At 43.5% G+C, this 18845-nt stretch overlaps 1 protein-coding gene across 2 annotated transcripts in view; it reads right to left on the bottom strand.

Annotated features, from left to right (window-relative positions):
* Positions 1–18845, bottom strand: part of LOC143962950 (immunoglobulin superfamily DCC subclass member 4-like) — a 194489-nt gene that overhangs the window by 83675 nt on the left and 91969 nt on the right. For both annotated transcript variants that reach the window (XM_077472461.1, XM_077472460.1), the window contains exons 2-5: positions 16897–17187; positions 7708–7849; positions 3385–3518; positions 1759–1893 (exon numbers count right to left, since the gene is read on the bottom strand). In XM_077472461.1, coding sequence (XP_077328587.1) covers positions 1759–1893; positions 3385–3518; positions 7708–7849; positions 16897–17187 — 702 coding nt within the window. The remainder of the gene's footprint in view (positions 1–1758; positions 1894–3384; positions 3519–7707; positions 7850–16896; positions 17188–18845) is intronic.

The raw sequence follows: 18845 nt of genomic DNA, 5'->3' as shown, positions 1-18845 counted from the left end.
TGGAAGCTTACCTTGACAAATTCAGGAAACCACCTAATATCCCTACTGGTACAGTCTCACCAACATGTAAGCCGGACAGAATCTGAAGCTTACCACAACAAAGCAAAGAAACCTCCTAATATCCTTACTGGTGCGGTCTCACCATTTTGTAAGCTGGCCAGAATCTGAAGCTTACCTTGACAAAGCAAACAAACCACCTAATATTGCTATTCATACAGTGCCAGCATTCAATATTCTGAAGCTTATGTAGCATCCTCCTAGTTAGGTTGCTAGTAGGATTAAGGCACATTTCGTTTTTTGGGCTCCCCTGTACCCAGTGGAGCAAAGCTTGATTGCTTTTGGCTGTTCGGGTTCTGCTTGCAGGCTCAACTGCTTCCTCCTGGTTTCTAGTGAGTTCTAGAATTTAGTGGGTTGGAAGAGGCAGACCCTGGACTAGCAAATTCATATAGCCTCAGCCAATCCCTGGGAGAAATAATGACCAATAGGGGGTATAAGGTGTGTGTATAAATAGGCTGGGGCCTGGAACAGCAGGGTTCTTGTCCTTGTGGAGGAGACCCAGCCTTGAGGGCTGTGGCCCTCTGATTCACTTAGCTGAAGTTCCAGGAAGCCATTGGGGACCCAGTTCAGGGAGAGCTGAGGGAGCTAATTTTAAAATTTGCTGGAAGCAGTTTGGAGGAAGTCCACTGAGGATCTGGCCTGGAGGCTCACAGTACAGAATCTGTCTGGTGCTGGAGAAAGGCGCTCAAGTACACAGGGCACAGTGAGTAAAGGTCTGATTGAGAGAGATCCTGGTGACTGTCCTTCTTAACACCAGGAGATACTGTTCAAGAGTTGCTGGCTTAGGATTGCTTATGCTTTGGAGCTTTCTGAGCTGAATGTCCACCTACCACTAGTCACAAATTTGTGCTCCCTGAACAGTTGAGTTATAGCCAGAGAGTGTCCTCTCCTGTTGTACTTTGGACTAAATTTGGGTTATCCCAGTGCTCGCCCTGCACCCTAACCAAGTTCAGCTAGCGTTAAACTATAAAAGAGACAGCACAACCTGTTTCTTGAGTTGCAAGACTGTGGAGCTACTGTTTGCATGGCTGCCGTGTACCTCATAGGGAATAGAATCTGGGACAAAACTTCTAGGCCGGCGTGGGGTCTGTGCTACATTTTCCTTGACAAAGACAGGAAGCCACCTAATATCCTTACTTGTGCAGGCTCACCACCATGCAAGCTGGGAAGAATCTGAAGCTTACCTTGACAAAGCAAAGAAATCACCCTAAACCCCTACTTGTGCAGTGTCACCACCAAGGAAGCTGGCCACAATCTGAATTTTACCTTGAGGAAGCCAAACGTCATCTAACAACCCTGCTCATACACGTATCTAAACATCTGACAATCCTGTTCACACAGTCTCACTGTCATGTAAGCTGGCCAAAATGCAAAACTTACTTTGAGTCAAGTCAAGAAACCACCCAACATCCCTACTCTTGCAGGTTCACCACCATGCAAACTGGCCAAAATTCAAAGCTTACCCCGATGAAGCCAAGAAACCCCACAACATCCCTACCTGTACAGTCTCACCACTATGCATGTTGGCCAGAATTTAAAGCTTATCTTAAAGCCAAGAAACTATCCAATATCCCTGCTCATACAGTCTCACCACCATAAAAGTCAAAAATTTAAGAATACCTTGACGAAGCCAAGAAACCACCCAACATTTCTACTCGTTCATTCTCACCAGCATACAAGCTGCCCAGATATGAAGCTTACCTTGACGAGCCCAAGAAAATACAGGCATCCCATTTCCCTCTGCCGAACACTCCATTACTGCACTCTGTCCCTCCTCCATGGTGAGGTTCTGCGGGGTTCTAGTTATCGTTAGCTCGTCTGGGAAAGGTTTTGGATCTGTATAGAGACATTCAAAGTTTTTGGAGGTACATAGAGACACATACTCAACTTTCCAAGGATTTATCATAATGTGAGATTTTCATCACAGATATGGAAAAGACACCTTATGCCACGTAAAATCAACCGGTTTTCCCATCGGAATAAACTCTGAAGGTTTTTCCTGACGGAGTTCCGCTGAAACTCTTTCCTACACATGATCACACCAAGAACGTGGTAACGTACAGCACGTACGACGGGACTAGAAAAAGGAAGTTTAATAGCCAGTAGCCAATAGCTTCCATCTCGTACTTGCTTCAGAGCAAGCTTCGTTTTTGGTCCGTCGGAACAGCATACAGACGAGCGATTTTCCCGATCGGAATTGGTTCCCTCGGAAATATTTAGAACATGTTCCATTTCTTGGTCCGTCAGAATTTTCGAAAAAAATAAAATGTCTGATGAGGCATACACACGATAGGAATATACGATGAAAATCTTCCATCTGATTTTTTCTGTCGGACATTCCGCTTGTGTGTATGTTGCATTAGAGCCATAGAGCGGTGATAGATAAAGCATACATGCAGTTCTAGGCCCTTCTAGTTAAAAGGACCTAATTGTAAAGGGTACCCAGGTAAGTTTCCATGCAGTAAAATCTATTCTTGTAATGATGCCTCGAAATGGGAACAAGAAGCGGGACCTACTGAGAGGAGGACAATGAGAACTTGTACTAGAGTCAGTCACACAAAGCCCTCTCATTGTGTCTCAGGGATTAACTCAACTAAGAGCCCACTATACCTCTCTAAACTTTTATCCATATGCCTAGGCCATGGCCAAAAATGCACAGATATTAAACATCAGTAAGTACCAGGCTTGACTCCATATTCTAGTTGATAACAACTCTAGATCCCAGAATCTGTATTCTGGGCAACCTGGAGGATTAGAATATAGATGCGGCTACTAAGGTGGCTGTGATGAAATTCCACAACACTAGAAATCTTTAGATTCCCCTTTAGCGATAGAATGGGTACGGCATATGAATACAACCCTAATGCCGCGTACACACGATCGGAATTGCGGCCAGAAAAAGACAGATGAGAGCTTTTCATCGGAAAATGCGATCGTGTGTACGCTCCATCGGAATTTAGCTGTCCGAATTTACGCCAGCCAAAAACTGATAGCATGTTCTCAATTTTCCAGACGGAAAAGCTTTCTATCGGAAATTCCGATTGTGTGTATGCAATTCCGACACGCCAAAAATCACGCATGCTCAGATTCAACTACGAGACGGAAGCCATTGTCTACTGGCTGTTGAACTTTCTTTTTCTAGTCCCGTCGTACGTGTTGTACGTCACCGCGTTCTAAACGATCGGAATTTTGTGTGACCGTGTGTAGACAAGACAGCTTGAGCGGAATTCCGTCGGGAAAACCATCAGAGCTTTTTCCGACGAGAATTCCGATCGTGTGTACGCGGCATAAGATTGGAGTGTTACAGAACAAGAAAGAATTGGTTACCTTGGTCCACAGAGAGTTGAGCTTCATTGCTGTATCTGGTGTTCACCATGTTAGTTGCTACACAGCGATATAACCCGGCATCCTCCGGCTGCACCCGAGAGATCAGCAGAACCCCAGAAGGAAGCCTGGTGAACCTGCAATGGTACATTTTTGTATAATAAAAGCTGCATGATATCATTTAAACTAACTGTAGGAGTTACACACACGTTCATACTTTGAGGTCAAGTTGTATTGCACACCGTCAGTAATGAAAATGTCGGCGCTCTGCAGCAAACCTGGCTGCCAGTGTAAATGGTTCGTTATCCCAGACCTACTGATTATCATTATCCCAAGCAGAATATAAAGGGTGCAATCCCTGCATGCTTCTTCCACAAGGTTTTGGAGTTGATTTACTAAAGGCAAATCAGCTGTTCACTTTGCAAGGGAATTTGCACTTAGCTTAGTGAATGAGGTGAAACTCTGCTGAATTCCAACATATAATCATGTGCAAGCAAAAAATTTTTTTTTTTTCCTTGCACGTGATTGGGTATTCCTTGCAAAGTAAATTGTCACCACAATCACTAAGCTAAGGGGAAAATAGCCTATTTGCTATTCACGTATCTCTTCTCCCCTCTCTTCCTCTTCACACAGCACTCAAGCAGCAGCAGCAGGAGTCATTGGCTCCTGCTGCTGTCAATCAAATGCAGTGAGGAGGAAGTGGGGGGGTGGAGCTAAGTCTCGCTGTGTGTGTCTATGGAGCACTGGAGCGCGCAGACACTGTGTGCCTCCATAGCAAGCGGCTTGCTATGGGGACACACGAAAAAGAGGAGGAGCCAGGAGCGCTGCCGGAGGACCAGAGAAGAGGAGGATGAGGGCCGCTCTGTGCAATACCATTGCACAGTGCAGGTGAGTATTACAGGTTTGGTATTTTAACCCCTTCACGGATAAGGAAAAAACAAATCTAAATGCCTAAGCACAATTTTGCAACTTTGACATGTGTTAGTAAAACCGTACATATCATCACTACTTTGTGCATCCAGGTGGATTATATCGTGTTTTTTCAGGACAAATTGGGCTTTCATTAGGTGTCAAATGGTAATGGAAAAGTCCAGATTTTTCTTTTTTAATTATCAAAGGAAAACTGGGCCAAAATAGTTAAAACAATATTTAAAAAAAAAAATTTAGCTGTATATTTCTTATTACTAACATAATCTTCTACCAAAGAACAACCCGAAATAAATTCTCCTGTTCCTGACGATTGCAGCGATACCCCATATGTGTATGTTAGTTGTTGTTTGCACCCGTAGTACAGCCTAGAAATAATAGTGTGCATTTTGCCTTTTCTTTTTTTTGGCCCAACCTAACAACACTAAGCCCCTGTACACACGGTCGGAGATTCTGCCAACCAAATCTGTCGGATTTTGTCCGTCAGATTTAGTCTGACGGATTGTGTCCGAAACTGTTGCATACACACGGTCGGACTAAGTTGTCGAAAAATCCGATCTTTCAGAACGTGATGACGTAATTTCGTTACGATGGGACTAGATTCAGGCTAGTAGCCAATAGCTTTGATGTAGGAATTTGATCTGAGCATGCGTGGCACTTGGTCCGATCAAAATTCTCTACACATGATCGGATTACGTCCGACCGGCCCAGTTGGTCGGCAAATATTTCCAACATGTTGGAAAATTGGGTCGGATGGAGATTCGGACGGAATCAGTCCGATGCATACCACACACAGTCGGATTATCTGACGACACGGTCCGATAAGACGCATTCCGACGGATTCTCCGACCGTGTGTACGCGGCTTAACACTGATTTATGAATAAACAATTCTGCCAAAAATATACTGATCCTGACCTTTGACCCTTACTTGACCCAAGAACTAACCCTGGCACTGACCCTGATCTAGGTATTTTTCTTTATTTTTTTATTATTTATTATTTTTTTTTACAAACCTTTTTGTTTTTCACTCTGCAAGGAAAGAGAAAGATACAATGTATCTTTCCTCTCCATTCACAGAGACAGAAAACACAGGGGGCGGGATTTACAGTGACCGATCACTATGGTAGCCAATCACAGGCTATCGCAGCGATCAGGTGACCTGAAATCAGGAGATCTGGGTCCCGATCATTAGTACAGGGGCCCTCGGCTCTCAGTGCTGGGAGTGCTCTGTCTTGTGCACTCCCAGCACAAAAGGGAGATACACAAATATGTGGCCCCACGGAAAAGAACCCACTTTCGTGAGGCTGCATCTATGTGTTATGTCGGCGGGAAAGGGGTTAATTTAAAAAAATGTATTTGACTTTTTGACACTTTAACCACTTCAATACCGGACGCCCTTTCACCCCCCCCCCCCCTTCCTGCCCAGGACAATTTTCAGCTTTCAGCGCCGTCACGCTTTGAATGACAATTGCGCCGTCATACAACACTACACCAAAACCAAATCTTAATCATTTTCTTCCCACAAATAGAGATTTCTTTTGGTGGTATTTGATCACCTCTGCGGCATTTATTTTTTACTAAACAAACTAAAAAATACAGAAAAAATACAAAAAAAAAAATTTAGTTTCTGTTAAAAAAAATAGTTTTCTCCTTCACTGTTGGTCACTCATGAGGTAGCACTGATAAGGTGGCACTGGTGGGCACTGATGACGAACCACTGATATGCAGCAATGATGGGCACTGATAGGGTACACTGATATGCAGCATTGATGGGCACTTATAGGCCGCACTGATGGGCACCAGGGGCGGACTGACAACTCATGGGGCCCCCGGGCAATAGGAGATTATGGGGCCCCCATGCAATCTGAAACTATAGGGCCACACAGTATACAATCACACAGTATACACAGACATGTTTCTATTGGCTGAGAAGGTACTGGAGAGGCGGGGCAGCTATAATCTCAGGATTTTTAGACCAAAAGGATGTCGGTAAGGGACATTTCAGAGAAAGATGTAAAAAAAAAAAAGATTTTTACATACTGTCCCTGATTTTTCTGAGGGTGGCAAACCTGATGGGGCCCCCTAGTGGCCTGGGGCCCTCGGGCACTGCCCGAGTGGCCGAATGTCAGTCCGCCCCTCATGGGCACTGATAGGCTGCACTGATAGGTGACACTGATATGCAGCACTGATGGGCACTGGTAGGCTACATTTATGAGCATTGATAGGCTACACTGATATGCAACACTAATGGGCACTGATAGGCTACACTGATATGTAGCACTGATGGGCACTCATAGGCTACACTGATATGTAGCACTGATGGGCACTCATAGGCTACACTGATATGTAGCACTGATGGGCACTCATAGGCTACACTGATATGTAGCACTGATGGGCACTCATAGGCTACACTGATGGACACTGATAGGCTACACTGATAGGCTACACTGATAGGCGGCACTGATGGGCTACACTGATATACAGCACTGATGAGCACTGATAGGTGGCACAGATAGGCGGCACTGATGGGCACTGATAGGTGGCACGGATAGGTGGCACTGATGGGTACTGATAGGCTACACTGATAGGCGGCACTGATGGGCACTGATAGGTGGCACTGATGGACACTGATAGGTGGCACTGATGGACACTGATAGGCTACACTGATATGCAGCATTGATGGGCACTGATAGGCAGCACTGATGGGCACTGATAGGTGGCACTGAAGGGCACTAATAGATGGCACTGGATAGGCAGCACTGATGAGGAGCTACTGACAGGCATTACCGCCAAATGAAAGCCCGAACTGTCACAAAATGCAGTATAATCCACCTGGATACACTAAGCAGTTGTGATGACATCTACAGATTTACTAACACATGTCAAGATTGCAAAACTATTTTGAGGTGTTAATATGTGCTTTGACCTTGGACATTAAGGGGTTAAGATTACACAATAGGGGAAAGTTAGGTGAGTAAAAAAAACAAAAAAAACAAGTGCAGACATTTTTTAAATTTTTTAGCATGCTTGTTATACTCACTGGGGAACCAAATGGGTTAATCATCCGCATTGTGTAAATAGGCTGTTTGACCCTGATTTCTCTGATCCCCCCTTCTTTTACTGTCCCCAGTAGCGCTGACTACTATATTGTCAGCTTCCCCAGCGGCCCCGCAGGTATGAGATATATATAGTACATACATACATTGTGCCACTGTTAATGCATGCCATAGGCGTTTACTATCAAATGTCCACCTTGCTCCGCTGTGCCCAGGGCAGCTTACCCTCCTGCCCACCCCTTGTCCCTGCCCTGGATATCACTACTGCGGCTACGTTTAAAACGTTTGCACTTGTAATGTGGCGTTTTTCGCCACCTGGGAGCGCTATACCACACTACCTACCTCTTACTTGCAGGAAGCTGAGCCTGGTCCTTCTGCCACGTGATCTGCGCTGGTGGAGTCGCACTGATGCCACATTCTAATCTTGCCAGGCTGCCCTGATGTACAATCTGAGGATCAGGATGCATGTGAAAAGGTGGCAGTCCTTGAGAAAAATATATTATCACTGTTACATTCAGTAGGTATGACAGGCCAAGCCTCACCGTACAGGGTTAATCACGTACGCCAGCGTTTATCTATGTATATATTCTATATGTCATCTACACAAAGCGGTCAGCATTTTATAATTTGTAATTTCAGTCATTTAAAGTCTGATGCAAACCTATTGAGCAGGGCATGGGGTGGTTTTACATTTAAAAAAAAATGCACACATTGAAACTACATTTTGTGCAATAATCATATCTCTAAAAAAAAAAAAAAAAAAAAAAGTTAATTACATTTTGTGCAAATTGGGCAAAATCAAATGTTCTCTGGCAATATTTTCAGCAATTCAAAAGTGTGAATGTGAAAAATTACCACTTTGTGGCCACTAGATGGCACTAAGGAGTATACTTACTTCCTACGATAGCTCCATCTAGAGGCCACAATGCTGAATTTTATGAATTCACACATTCGAATTGCAGAAAATATAGCTGGAGAATATTTGATTTTGCCTCAGGCACGGAGCAAATTTGCATGCAGTTTCTATGGGCAGCTTTGTGGATTTTTCTTTATAGGTACATTCCTAATTGTTAGACCTCAACATAGTCTGTGTAGACCATAAGGATTGGGGTATGTCCAGATTTCCTTAATATGGAGTAGGTGCTGCTGGGCAAGAATATGCAACAATAACTAGTTTCATCTTCATACAAAATCTACGGAGTAGACATGTGCACTGACAAAAAAATGTGTTTGTTTTCGTTTCATTCGTTTTTTCTGGAAATTCTATTAATTTTGAAATTCCATTTTCGGATTTTCGAATTAAGAAATTTCCGAATGTCGGAGTTTCCGAATGTCGGAGTTTCCGAATGTCGGAGTTTCCGAATGTCGGAGTTTCCGAATGTCGGAGTTTCTGAATTTCAGAGTTTCTGAATTTCGGAGTTTCTGAATTTCGGAGTTTCTGAATTTCGGAGTTTCTGAATTTATGAATTTCCGAGTTTCTGAATTTCAAAATTTTCGGATTTTTGAAATTCGGAAATTCCAAAGTCTGAAAAAAAGAAAGAAAATCAGTAAAATTTGAAATAACTAATTATTAAATTATAGGTATTGGAATTTCCTTTCAAATTTGGCTGTTTGTGAAAATAACTAATACAAATTTATCGGAAGTTACGAATTATCCGAAATAACGAATGCCGCATCTAAACAAATGGAATGGAACAAATTAACCAGTTCCCGACCGCCGCACGATGATGTACGTCAGCAGAATGGCACGGGCAGGCAAACTAGCGTACAGGTACGTCCAGTTGAAATTTCCGCCCCGCCATCGCGTGCTCACCGCTGGTGGCGCACGCGCGTGCCGGTCTGGACCCCCGTGAGTCCGGGTGCGGGTCCCGCGGACTCAATCGCCGCTGGGATACCCGCGATCGTCTCACAGGGAGGCTGAACGGTGAGTTGCCGATGTAAACAGCATCTCCCCATTCTGCCTAGCAACAAGTGACACTGATCTCTACTCCCTGTGATTGGAGCAGAGATCAGTGTTCACTAACACACAGCCCAGCCCCCCACAGTTAGTAACACATCCCTAGGAACGCTTCACCCCCTACACTGCCACCCCCAGGTTAACCCCTTCACTGCCAGTGTCATTTACACAGATATCAGTGCATTTGTATAGCACTGATTGCTGTATAACTGACAATGGTCCCAAAAATGTATCAAAAATCTCCGATGCGTCCGCCATAATGTCGCAGTCACAATAAAAATCACTGATCGCCGCCATTACTATTTACTATTGCTTATTGCCATTTTTTTTACCAAAAATATGTAGAAGAATACATATCGGCCTAAACTGAGGGAAAAAAATTTTTTTTATATATTTTTGGGGGATATTTTTTACAGCAAAAAGTAAAAAATAATGTTTTTTTTTTTCAAAATTGTCGCTCTTTTTTTGTTTATAGCGCAAAAAATAAAAACCGCAGAGGTGATCAAATACCACCAAAAGAAAGCGCTATTTGTGAGAAAAAAAGGACGTCAATTTTGTTTGGGAACCACGTCGCACGACCGCGCAATTGTCAGTTAAATCGACGTAGTGCCGAATTGCAAAAAGTGGTCTGGTCTTAAGCCAGCAAAATGGTCCGGTCTGAAAGTGGTTAATAATAAACAATAATAATAAAAAGGTTTTATTAATATTATTATTGTTATTTATTATTATTAGATCATTACGTTCCATTCATTTGGATACGGCATTCGTTATTTCAGATAATTCGTAACTTCGGATAAATTCATACTCGTTGCGTTCACTAACAGCCTAATTACCGAAATGTTCCAATTTCCAAAATTTCTAATTCCCGAAATTTCGAATTTCCAAAATTCAGAATTTTCGTAAATTTGAACATTCAGAGATTCGGAATTTCTGAAATTCGCAAATTTGGAAATTCGTAATTTAGGAAATTTGAAAATTCGAAATTCGGAAATTTGAGAATTCGAAATTTGGAAATTTGAAAATTCGAAATTTGGAAATTTGAAAATTCGAAATTTGGAAATTTGAAAATTCGAAATTCGGAAATTTGAAAATTCGAAATTCGGAAATTTGAAAATTCGAAATTCGGAAATTTGAAAATTCGAAATTCGGAAATTTGAAAATTCTAAATGTCAGTGATTCGTAATTTCAGATGTTCGTAGTTTTTGGAAATTGAGAAATTTCTGAAATTGAAAAATTCGGAATTTTCGTAATTAACAAATTTTTCAAAATTTGTTAAAAAACTAATTCGGAACTAAACAAATTCCACATGTCTACAACGGAGTTCCCCTTTCATAAAAACTCCAAGCTGAACTATGAGATAAGTAAATATTGTCTAAATACATTCATCATGCGTATTCTTCTTGAATCTTGGTGATCTTTGTGTATTTCTTCCAGATCTGTGCAGTCATCCAGTGTGAGACTTCCTGTTAAAAAAAAAGACCACTCACTGCTGCTCTCTCCTTGTGCAGGGTGACTGGTCTTGTCTCCGTCCCCCTCCTGTAGGCGGTGTTTACGTGGCCCCTCCCCACAGCTCTGTTCTCTGTACAGCTCCGTGATGATGTCACTGCTACATTTACAGGGCAATATCTGGGTTTCCAAAGGTATTTGCTGCACACAAATTGGATTTACATCCTTTTTTTGACTACTGAGGAATATACTGTATTTAAATAGTTAAAATCGTTTCTATGAAACCACCAGCTCAGAAATAGTCTCCATAGGAATCACATGAATGTGAAACAGAGAGGCGCACGACAGGGCGAGGAATTGATTTTCAGGGTGTGTTTTGTAAAGCGGCCCCATTAGAGCCACAGTAACCAGACAGAAGACTCTGGCATTCAGACAATAAGCCCCCTTTCACACTGGGGCGTTTTTCAGGCGCTAAAAAAAAGCGCCTGTAAAGCGCTTGAAAGAAGCCTCATCTGCAATCCCAATGTGAAAGCCCGAGTGCTTTAAGAGCCCTTTCACACTGCCAGCGCCTGAAAAACACTCGTAAAGTGCCACTTAAACCAGTGGCGCTTTACCAGCATTTTTCAAGCGCTATTGGGGCGCTTTTAACCCCCGCTAGTGGCCAAATAAAGGGTTAAAAGCGCCCACAAAGCGCTGCTGCCAAAACGCTTTGCAGGCGCTTCCCATTTATTTCAAAGCGCTGCAAAGAAGCTGCTTGCAGGACTTTTTTTTTTACGCCCTGCCAGTGCAGTGCCTCAGTGTGAAAGCACTCGGGCTTTCACATTGGGATTGCAGTTGAAGCTTCTTTCAGGCGCTTTACAGGCGCTTATTTTAACGCTAAAGCGCCTGAAAAACGCCATAGTGTCAAAGGGGTCTCAGTGTGAAAGCACTCGGGCTTTCACATTGGGATTGCAGATGAGGCTTCTTTCGGGCGTTTTACGTGCGCTTTTTTTAACGCTAAAGCGCCTGAAAAACGCCCCAGAGTGAAAAGGGGTCTTAAAGCCGCTCTGTTGACTATTTGCGGTTCAAAATGCATCTTTCAGAACAAAAAAAGTTAATTCATCAATTAAGAAGTGCTAATACTATCGATCAGGAAACACTGGACTTGTGCACAACGGAAAATTTCATTAAGTTTCAGTTCGTTGTCATTTGTAAAATACATAATTTAGTTTTGTTATATTCGTTATGTTACGTTAATACGTTTTCGGATAATTCGTTATTTCTGTAGAGTGTCGATATTCGTTATACTGAATCTCGAATCATGACGAATTCATTCGTTATATGCGCTGCAATTTCTTTCGTATTCGTTGAAATTCGATATTTATGTATGTATATTCATGGTAGTGATTCGTAGTTTGGAAAGTCGTTTGCTTATTGAATCTATTAGCGCACACAATGATGAGATCTCTTCTCCTCGGCTCAAATACAATACAACACCCTTCTCACTCAGTTCTCAGGAATGCACTTTGCCAGTAATCCATCCTCCGGCACAAAATGAATCATCTGATTGGACTGTAAGATTTACTTTGATTTGACCTTTTGTTTCATTAGATCTTTACCGAATTACCGATTCATGTTGAATTCATTCCTTATATCCGCTATAATTTCTTTCGTATTCGCGGAAATTCGTTTTTTTTTTCGGAATGCAAAAATCGCCTGAATTTCGATTCGTTACAAAACTAATTGCACAAGCCTAGGAAACACTACAAGTTTTCTAAAGTCAGGTTTACCTTTATCTGAGTCTATACAATCCACTGTACCTAAAGTTGGCTATGCACCAGTATAATTTTGTACGAAAACGTTCCTTTTCGGAATGTTCATTCGATTTTTCTAATGCACATGCCCGGGGGGGGGGGGGGGGGGGGGGGGCAAATCTGGCCCACCAGGACATATCATGTACGTCTCTTCTGTAGCTTTGGCACTCCCCTCATCTCCATCCCCACCTTGCAGTCGGCAGCAGAGAGGAGGACAGAACTCCTCCCCCAGATCCTGAGTCTTCTCTATGCAGCCACAGAGAGGCTCCTCTCTACCCCCCCCCCCCCCCAGGGCACGGGGTGGGCAGAGGGGGCGTCTGCCACTGGCTGCTGTGGTATCATGTGAGGTGGGGGGGGGAACTGCGAGGAGATTGGTGTTGGGAGGGGAAATTTGGAGGGTGGCAGGGGATAAGAATTATTCTAGGAGTGGAAATTAGGGGTGTGTGCTAGAATGGTAATTTGGGGGGATTTGTGTTGGGATGGGGGAAGAGGATTTGTGTCAGGAGGGGGGGATATGGGGGGGGTTTGCTAGAAGAGGTGATATGGTAAAGAGGAAGGGAATTTGTGCTAGATGGGGACTTTTTTGGGGCGATGGGACTAGCACTCATAACCTGTGTTGGGTGAGGGGAGGATGATTTGTGCCAGGAGAGGGGGTATGGGGGGGGGGGGGTTGTTGCTAGAAGAGGTGATATGGTAAAGGGGGAGGGAATTTGTGCTAGATGGGGACTTTTTGAGGGGGGTGGGACTAGCGCTCATTACCTGTGTCGGGTGAGGGAAGGATGATTTGTTCCAGGAGAGGGGGTATGGGGGGGGTTGTTGCTAGAAGAGGTGATATGGTAAAGGGGGGGGGGAATTTGTGCTAGATGGGGACTTTTTGGGGGGGACTAGAGCTCATAACCTGTGTCGGGTGAGGGGAGGATGATTTGTGCCAGGAGGGGGGATATGGGGGGGGGGTGTTGCTAGAAGAGGTGATATGGTAAAGGGGGAGGGAATTTGTGCTAGATGGGGACTTTTTGGGGGGACGGGACTAGTGCTCATTACCTGTGTTGGGTGAGGGGAGGATGATTTGTGCCAGGAGGGGGGATATGGGGGGGTGTTAGAAGAGGTGATATGGTAAAGGGGAAGGGAATTTGTGCTAGATGGGGACTTTTTGGGGGGGATGGGACTAGCACTCATAACCTGTATTGGTTGAGGGGAGGATGATTTGTGCCAGGAGAGGGGGGATGGGGGGTGATATGGTAAAGGGGAAGGGAATTTGTGCTAGATGGGGACTTTTTGGGGGGGATGAGACTAGCGCTCATAACCTGTATTGGTTGAGGGGAGGATGATTTGTGCCAGGAGAGGGGGTATGGGGGTGATATGGTAAAAGGGGAGGGAATTTGTGCTAGATGGGGACTTTTTGGGGGGGTGGGACTAGCGCTCATAACCTGTGTTGGGTGAGGGGAGGATGATTTGTGCCAGGAGTGGGGGGGGGGGGATATGGGGGGGTTGTTGCTAGAAGAAGTGATATGGTAAAGGGGGAGGGAATTTGTGCTATATGGGGACTTTTGGGGGGGGACTACTGCTCATAGCCTGTGTTGGGTGAGGGGATGGGAAGGATGATTTGTGCCAGGAGGAGGGATTTGGGGGGTTTCTGCAAGAAGAGCTGATATGGTTTGGGGGGGGGGGATTTGTGCTAGATGGGGGGATTTTTTTGTGGGGGGGAGTTGTGCTTGTAGGGTTGATTGAAGGGTTTTTATGAAGAACTGCAAAGTTAGGGAGGGAGGATTTGTTCTAGGGGGGGGGGGGGGTGGGGGGGTATTTTGTTCTGGGACGTTGGATTTGGAGTGGTGAGTGGAGATTTGAGGGGGAAGAGGATTTGTGCCAAGAGGGGTGTTTTTTTTTTTTTTTTTTTTTTTTTAGACCCTTCATTTCTTTGTAAGTGGGCAAACTTGCAGGGGATCAGATAATTATTTTCCCCCACTGTATGTCCACATGGCCATATGAAGTCAATGATGTCATGATCTTCCCTTTCCCTTTTGTGGGAATCCCCCCCACCCCCCCCCCCCGGCACCTCTTCAGTCTAGGACAGCTGACTATCCATGAGCATGAGAACTTCAATTTCAGTTTTGATGGAAGTGTCCCTTTAAGTAAACCCAATTGGGTGTATATCAGAAACAATCCTCATAGGACGATGATCTCAAGAAGAGTTTTGTTTTGTTGAAAGTAAAACTATTACAAAAAAAATAAAGAATTAACTTTGAATATCAACTCATCAATTAGTTTCTATTCAAATGATTTGTTGTAAAGGTCATCCTATTTGTGTTCAATGATGACAATCATTAAGCTCATAAATCTTTCTCAGTCATGCTGTGGACATCTAACTGCTTGTCAATTTGCCGGCATACATTAATGCAGCCTCTCTCAACCTTTTCAATATACAGTGCCTTCAAAAAGTATTCATACCCCCTTGAAATTTTCCACATTTTGCCATGTTACACCCAAAAACGTAACTGTATTTTATTGGGGTTTTATGTGATAGACCAACACAAAGTGGCACATAATTGTAAAGTGGAAGGAAAATGATAAATGGTTTTCAAAATGTTTTACAAATAAATATCTAAAAAGTGGGGGGGGGCATTTGTATTCAGCCCCCCTTTACTCTGATACCCCTAACTAAAATCTAGTAGAACCAATTGCCTTCAGAAATCACCTAATTAGTAAATGGAGTCCACCTGTGTGTAATTTAATCTGAGTATTAATACAGTTGTTCTGTGAAGCCCTCAGAGGTTTGTTAGAGAACCTTAGTAAACAAACAGCATCGTGAAGGCCAAGGAACACACCCCGACAGGTCAGGGATAAAGTTGTGGAGAAGTATAAAGCAGGGTTAGGTTATAAAAAAAAAAATATCTCAAGCTTTGAACATCTCACAGAGCTCTGTTCAATCCATCATCAGAAAATGGAAAGAGTATGGCACAACTGCAAACCAAGTCATGGCCGTCCACCTAAACTGACCGGCCCGGGCAAGGAGAGCATTCATCAGAGAAGAGCCAAGAGGCCCATGGTAACTCTGGAGGAGCTGCAGAGATCCACAGCTCAGGGGGGAGAATCTGTCCACAGGACAACTATTAGTCGTCTCTCCACAAATCTGCTCTTTATGGAAGAGTGACAAGAAGAAAGACATTGGTGAAAGAAAGTCATAAGAAGTCCTGTTTGCAGTTTGTGAGAAGCCATGTGGGGGACGCAGCAAACATGTGGAAGAAGGTGCTCTGGTCAGATGAGACCAAAAGTGAACTTTTTGGACTAAAAGCAAAACGCTATGTGTGGCGGAAAACCAACACTGCACATCACCCTGAACACACCATCCCCACTGTGAAACATGGTGGTGGCAGCATCAAGTTGTGGGGAAGATGGATGGAGCCAAATACAGGACAATCTTAGAAGAAAACCTGTTAGAGTCTGCAAGAGACTTGAGACCGGGGCGGAGGTTCACCTTCCAGCGGGACAACGACCCGAAACATACAGCCAGAGCTACAATGGAATGGTTTAGATCAAAGCATATTCATGTGTTTTTAGAATGGCCCAGTCACAGCCCAGACCTAAATCCAATTGAGAATCTGTGGCAAGACTTGAAAATTGCTGTTCACAGACGCTCTCCGTCCAATCTGACAGATCTTGAGATATTTTGCAAAGAAGAATGGGCAGAAATGTCCTCTCTAGATGTGCAAAGCTGGTAGAGACATCCCCAAAAAGACTTGCAGCTGTAATTGCAGAGAAAGGCGGTTCTACAAAGTATTGACTCCGGGGGGCGCCATACAAATGTACCCCCCACACTTTTCACATATTTATTTGTAAAAAATGTTGATAGTCATTTATTATTTTCCTTCCACTTCACAATTATGTGCCACTTTGTGTTGGTCGATCACAGAAAATGCCAATAATATACATTTATGTTTTTGGTTGTAACATGAGAAAATGTGGGAAATTTCAAGGGGTATGAATACTATTTCAAGGCACTGTAGAGGAACCCTTGAAATAACTTTCCGATCTCAAGGAACTCCTGCTGAAAATTACTATCTACAACTCATGATGCATTAGTGTGATGGTCAGTGGGAAGAATGCTCCTTACACTTGTGGCCATTGGGAAGAATTACCTCCTTACAGAGAGTTAAAAAGATCAACGGTGGGAGTGGGAACTATTCTAAGAGGCAGAAATTGCTCAAAGAACCCCTAGCAAGCTCTGGAGGAACCCTAGGCTTCCACTGAACCCTGGCTTCTTATCTAAAATGCCCTCCCAGTTTTCGAATGTCAATTACAAATAAAAATGGCTAGAAAAATAAAATTGCTGGGACCCACCTGCCAATCTGATCGTACCGGTTCTGCCCTTCACCACTCCAAAGGAGTTCTGATACGTGCAGGAGTAACTTCCCTCAATGCTTGACCCTTCGCCTTGTGACAGGAGCAGCCCTCCATTAGGAAGCACAGTGAGGTTTTCTGGGTTTAGTTGCTTTCCGTTCTTCCACCAGGTGACATTGGTGCCCGACTCTATGTTGCCGACGTCACAGTGCAAAATGGCTTCTTGCCCAGGTGGGAGTACAATGTCATTGGGACCGGGGTGGCAGCTGAGGTCTAACCAAGTGCTCTTTCCTGCAAGGAAAAAAAAACAGATCGCTTACCATCTAAAGCTAAAATTGCTGTTCAAGCCACAGAAAATATGGGAAAAAATGTAGGTGCTGTGGAAACGAAAGATTTAATTCCTCGATTAATCATACATTTTTTTGATCAATCAAAATTCTTTTGATTGGTTCTCCATACTCCGTCAGATCCGGTAATGCCATGGACATCGATGCCACTGGACTCCCCCCTCCCCTTCCCCAAGTGCCTCCGTTTGCCAACAATGGGAAGGGGGAGGAGTCCGATGACGTCAAAGTTCTGATGGAACGTAATGCGTACGGGGGGAGGAGCTACACATGATGTCACCCGCTGCCGCCCTACGGAACTAACACGATTGTCGGCTTTACATGCTGTGTTTTTATCATCTTTATGTCAGTAATTTGTGTTTGAACAAAAAAATGAAATCTTATACTTAAGCGGTGAGCACTTTGATCTTTTCTTTCTACCCCTGACCCGGCGTCCTTGCTGAGATCTAAGGAGAGGTGAGAGAAGTTTATGGTCCGTGTTCACCCTTTTGATACCCGCTTGCATGACCACCTGTTTGCACAGGGGCCCATGCCATAAGGTGAGAGTGATTAGTTAGACCGGAGGTGGAGGGATTGTCACCCTACTGTGGGAAAAAAAAAGACTTACGTCCGTGCTACAGTTTGAATTTAAAACGTATTTGTGTGAACTGTGAAGTTAAGTCATGGATTGTGGAAACCAACTAGTGTCGGGTGATTGTATATAGTGTATACCACATTTACCACTGACTAATGCAGAGTTGCAATGCAAGGAGATCAGCTAAAAGTAGTTGGATCTGTATGTGCGTTATAATTAATCAAAATTAGTTGATTAATCAATTTAAAAAAAATCGATTAATCAAAAAAGAAAATTTTAATCTGTAACAGCCCTAAAAAAATTATATTTAATGGGAACAACAAGGACCTCTTGACCATTAGGCACACAAATAGGATATTAGTATTTTCACTTTCTACCCTTGATATTCTATGCAAAATATCTTTCTTTAATACCGGGGCACCTTCACCCCCTTCCTGCCCAGGCCAATTTTCAGCTTTCAGCGCTGTCATACTTTGAATGAAAATTGCGCCGTCATGCAACACTGTACTCATAGGACATTTTTTTATCATTTTGTTCACACAGATAGAGCTTTCTTTGGGTGGTATTTAATCAGCAGGGAGTTTTTTTTTTTTTTTTTTTTTTTATTTCTGGTATAAATATTTGCAAATAAATAATCTTTCTTTGTAAATTTAGACCAAAACGTATTCTGCCACATTTCTTTGGTGAAAATAACCCAAATCAGTGCATAATATACATATGTATATTTATTCTGCAGGAAAGTTATAGAGTCCACAAACTATGGTATATATCTGAAAATTGATCAATCCTGATGAACCTGATGCAACAATCAGTCCCTCCCCTCAACCCCAGGGTACTCTGTGTAATCCTAGACCAGTGATGGCGAACCTTGGCACCCCAGATGTTTTGGAACTACATTTCCCATGATACTTCACTACACTGCAGAGTGCATGAGCATCATGGGAAATGTAGTTCCAAAACATCTGGGGTGCCAAGGTTCGCCATCACTGTCCTAGACTCTGACTTGTCATTTCAGCCCCAAGTCCAATTGT

This window comes from Lithobates pipiens, unplaced genomic scaffold (assembly GCF_037356315.1).
Source record: "Lithobates pipiens isolate NorthernLeopardFrog02 unplaced genomic scaffold, aLitPip1_a1.2 Scaffold_8, whole genome shotgun sequence".
Lineage (NCBI taxonomy): Eukaryota > Metazoa > Chordata > Amphibia > Anura > Ranidae > Lithobates > Lithobates pipiens.
This window is presented reverse-complemented; position numbering and strand designations above follow the sequence as displayed.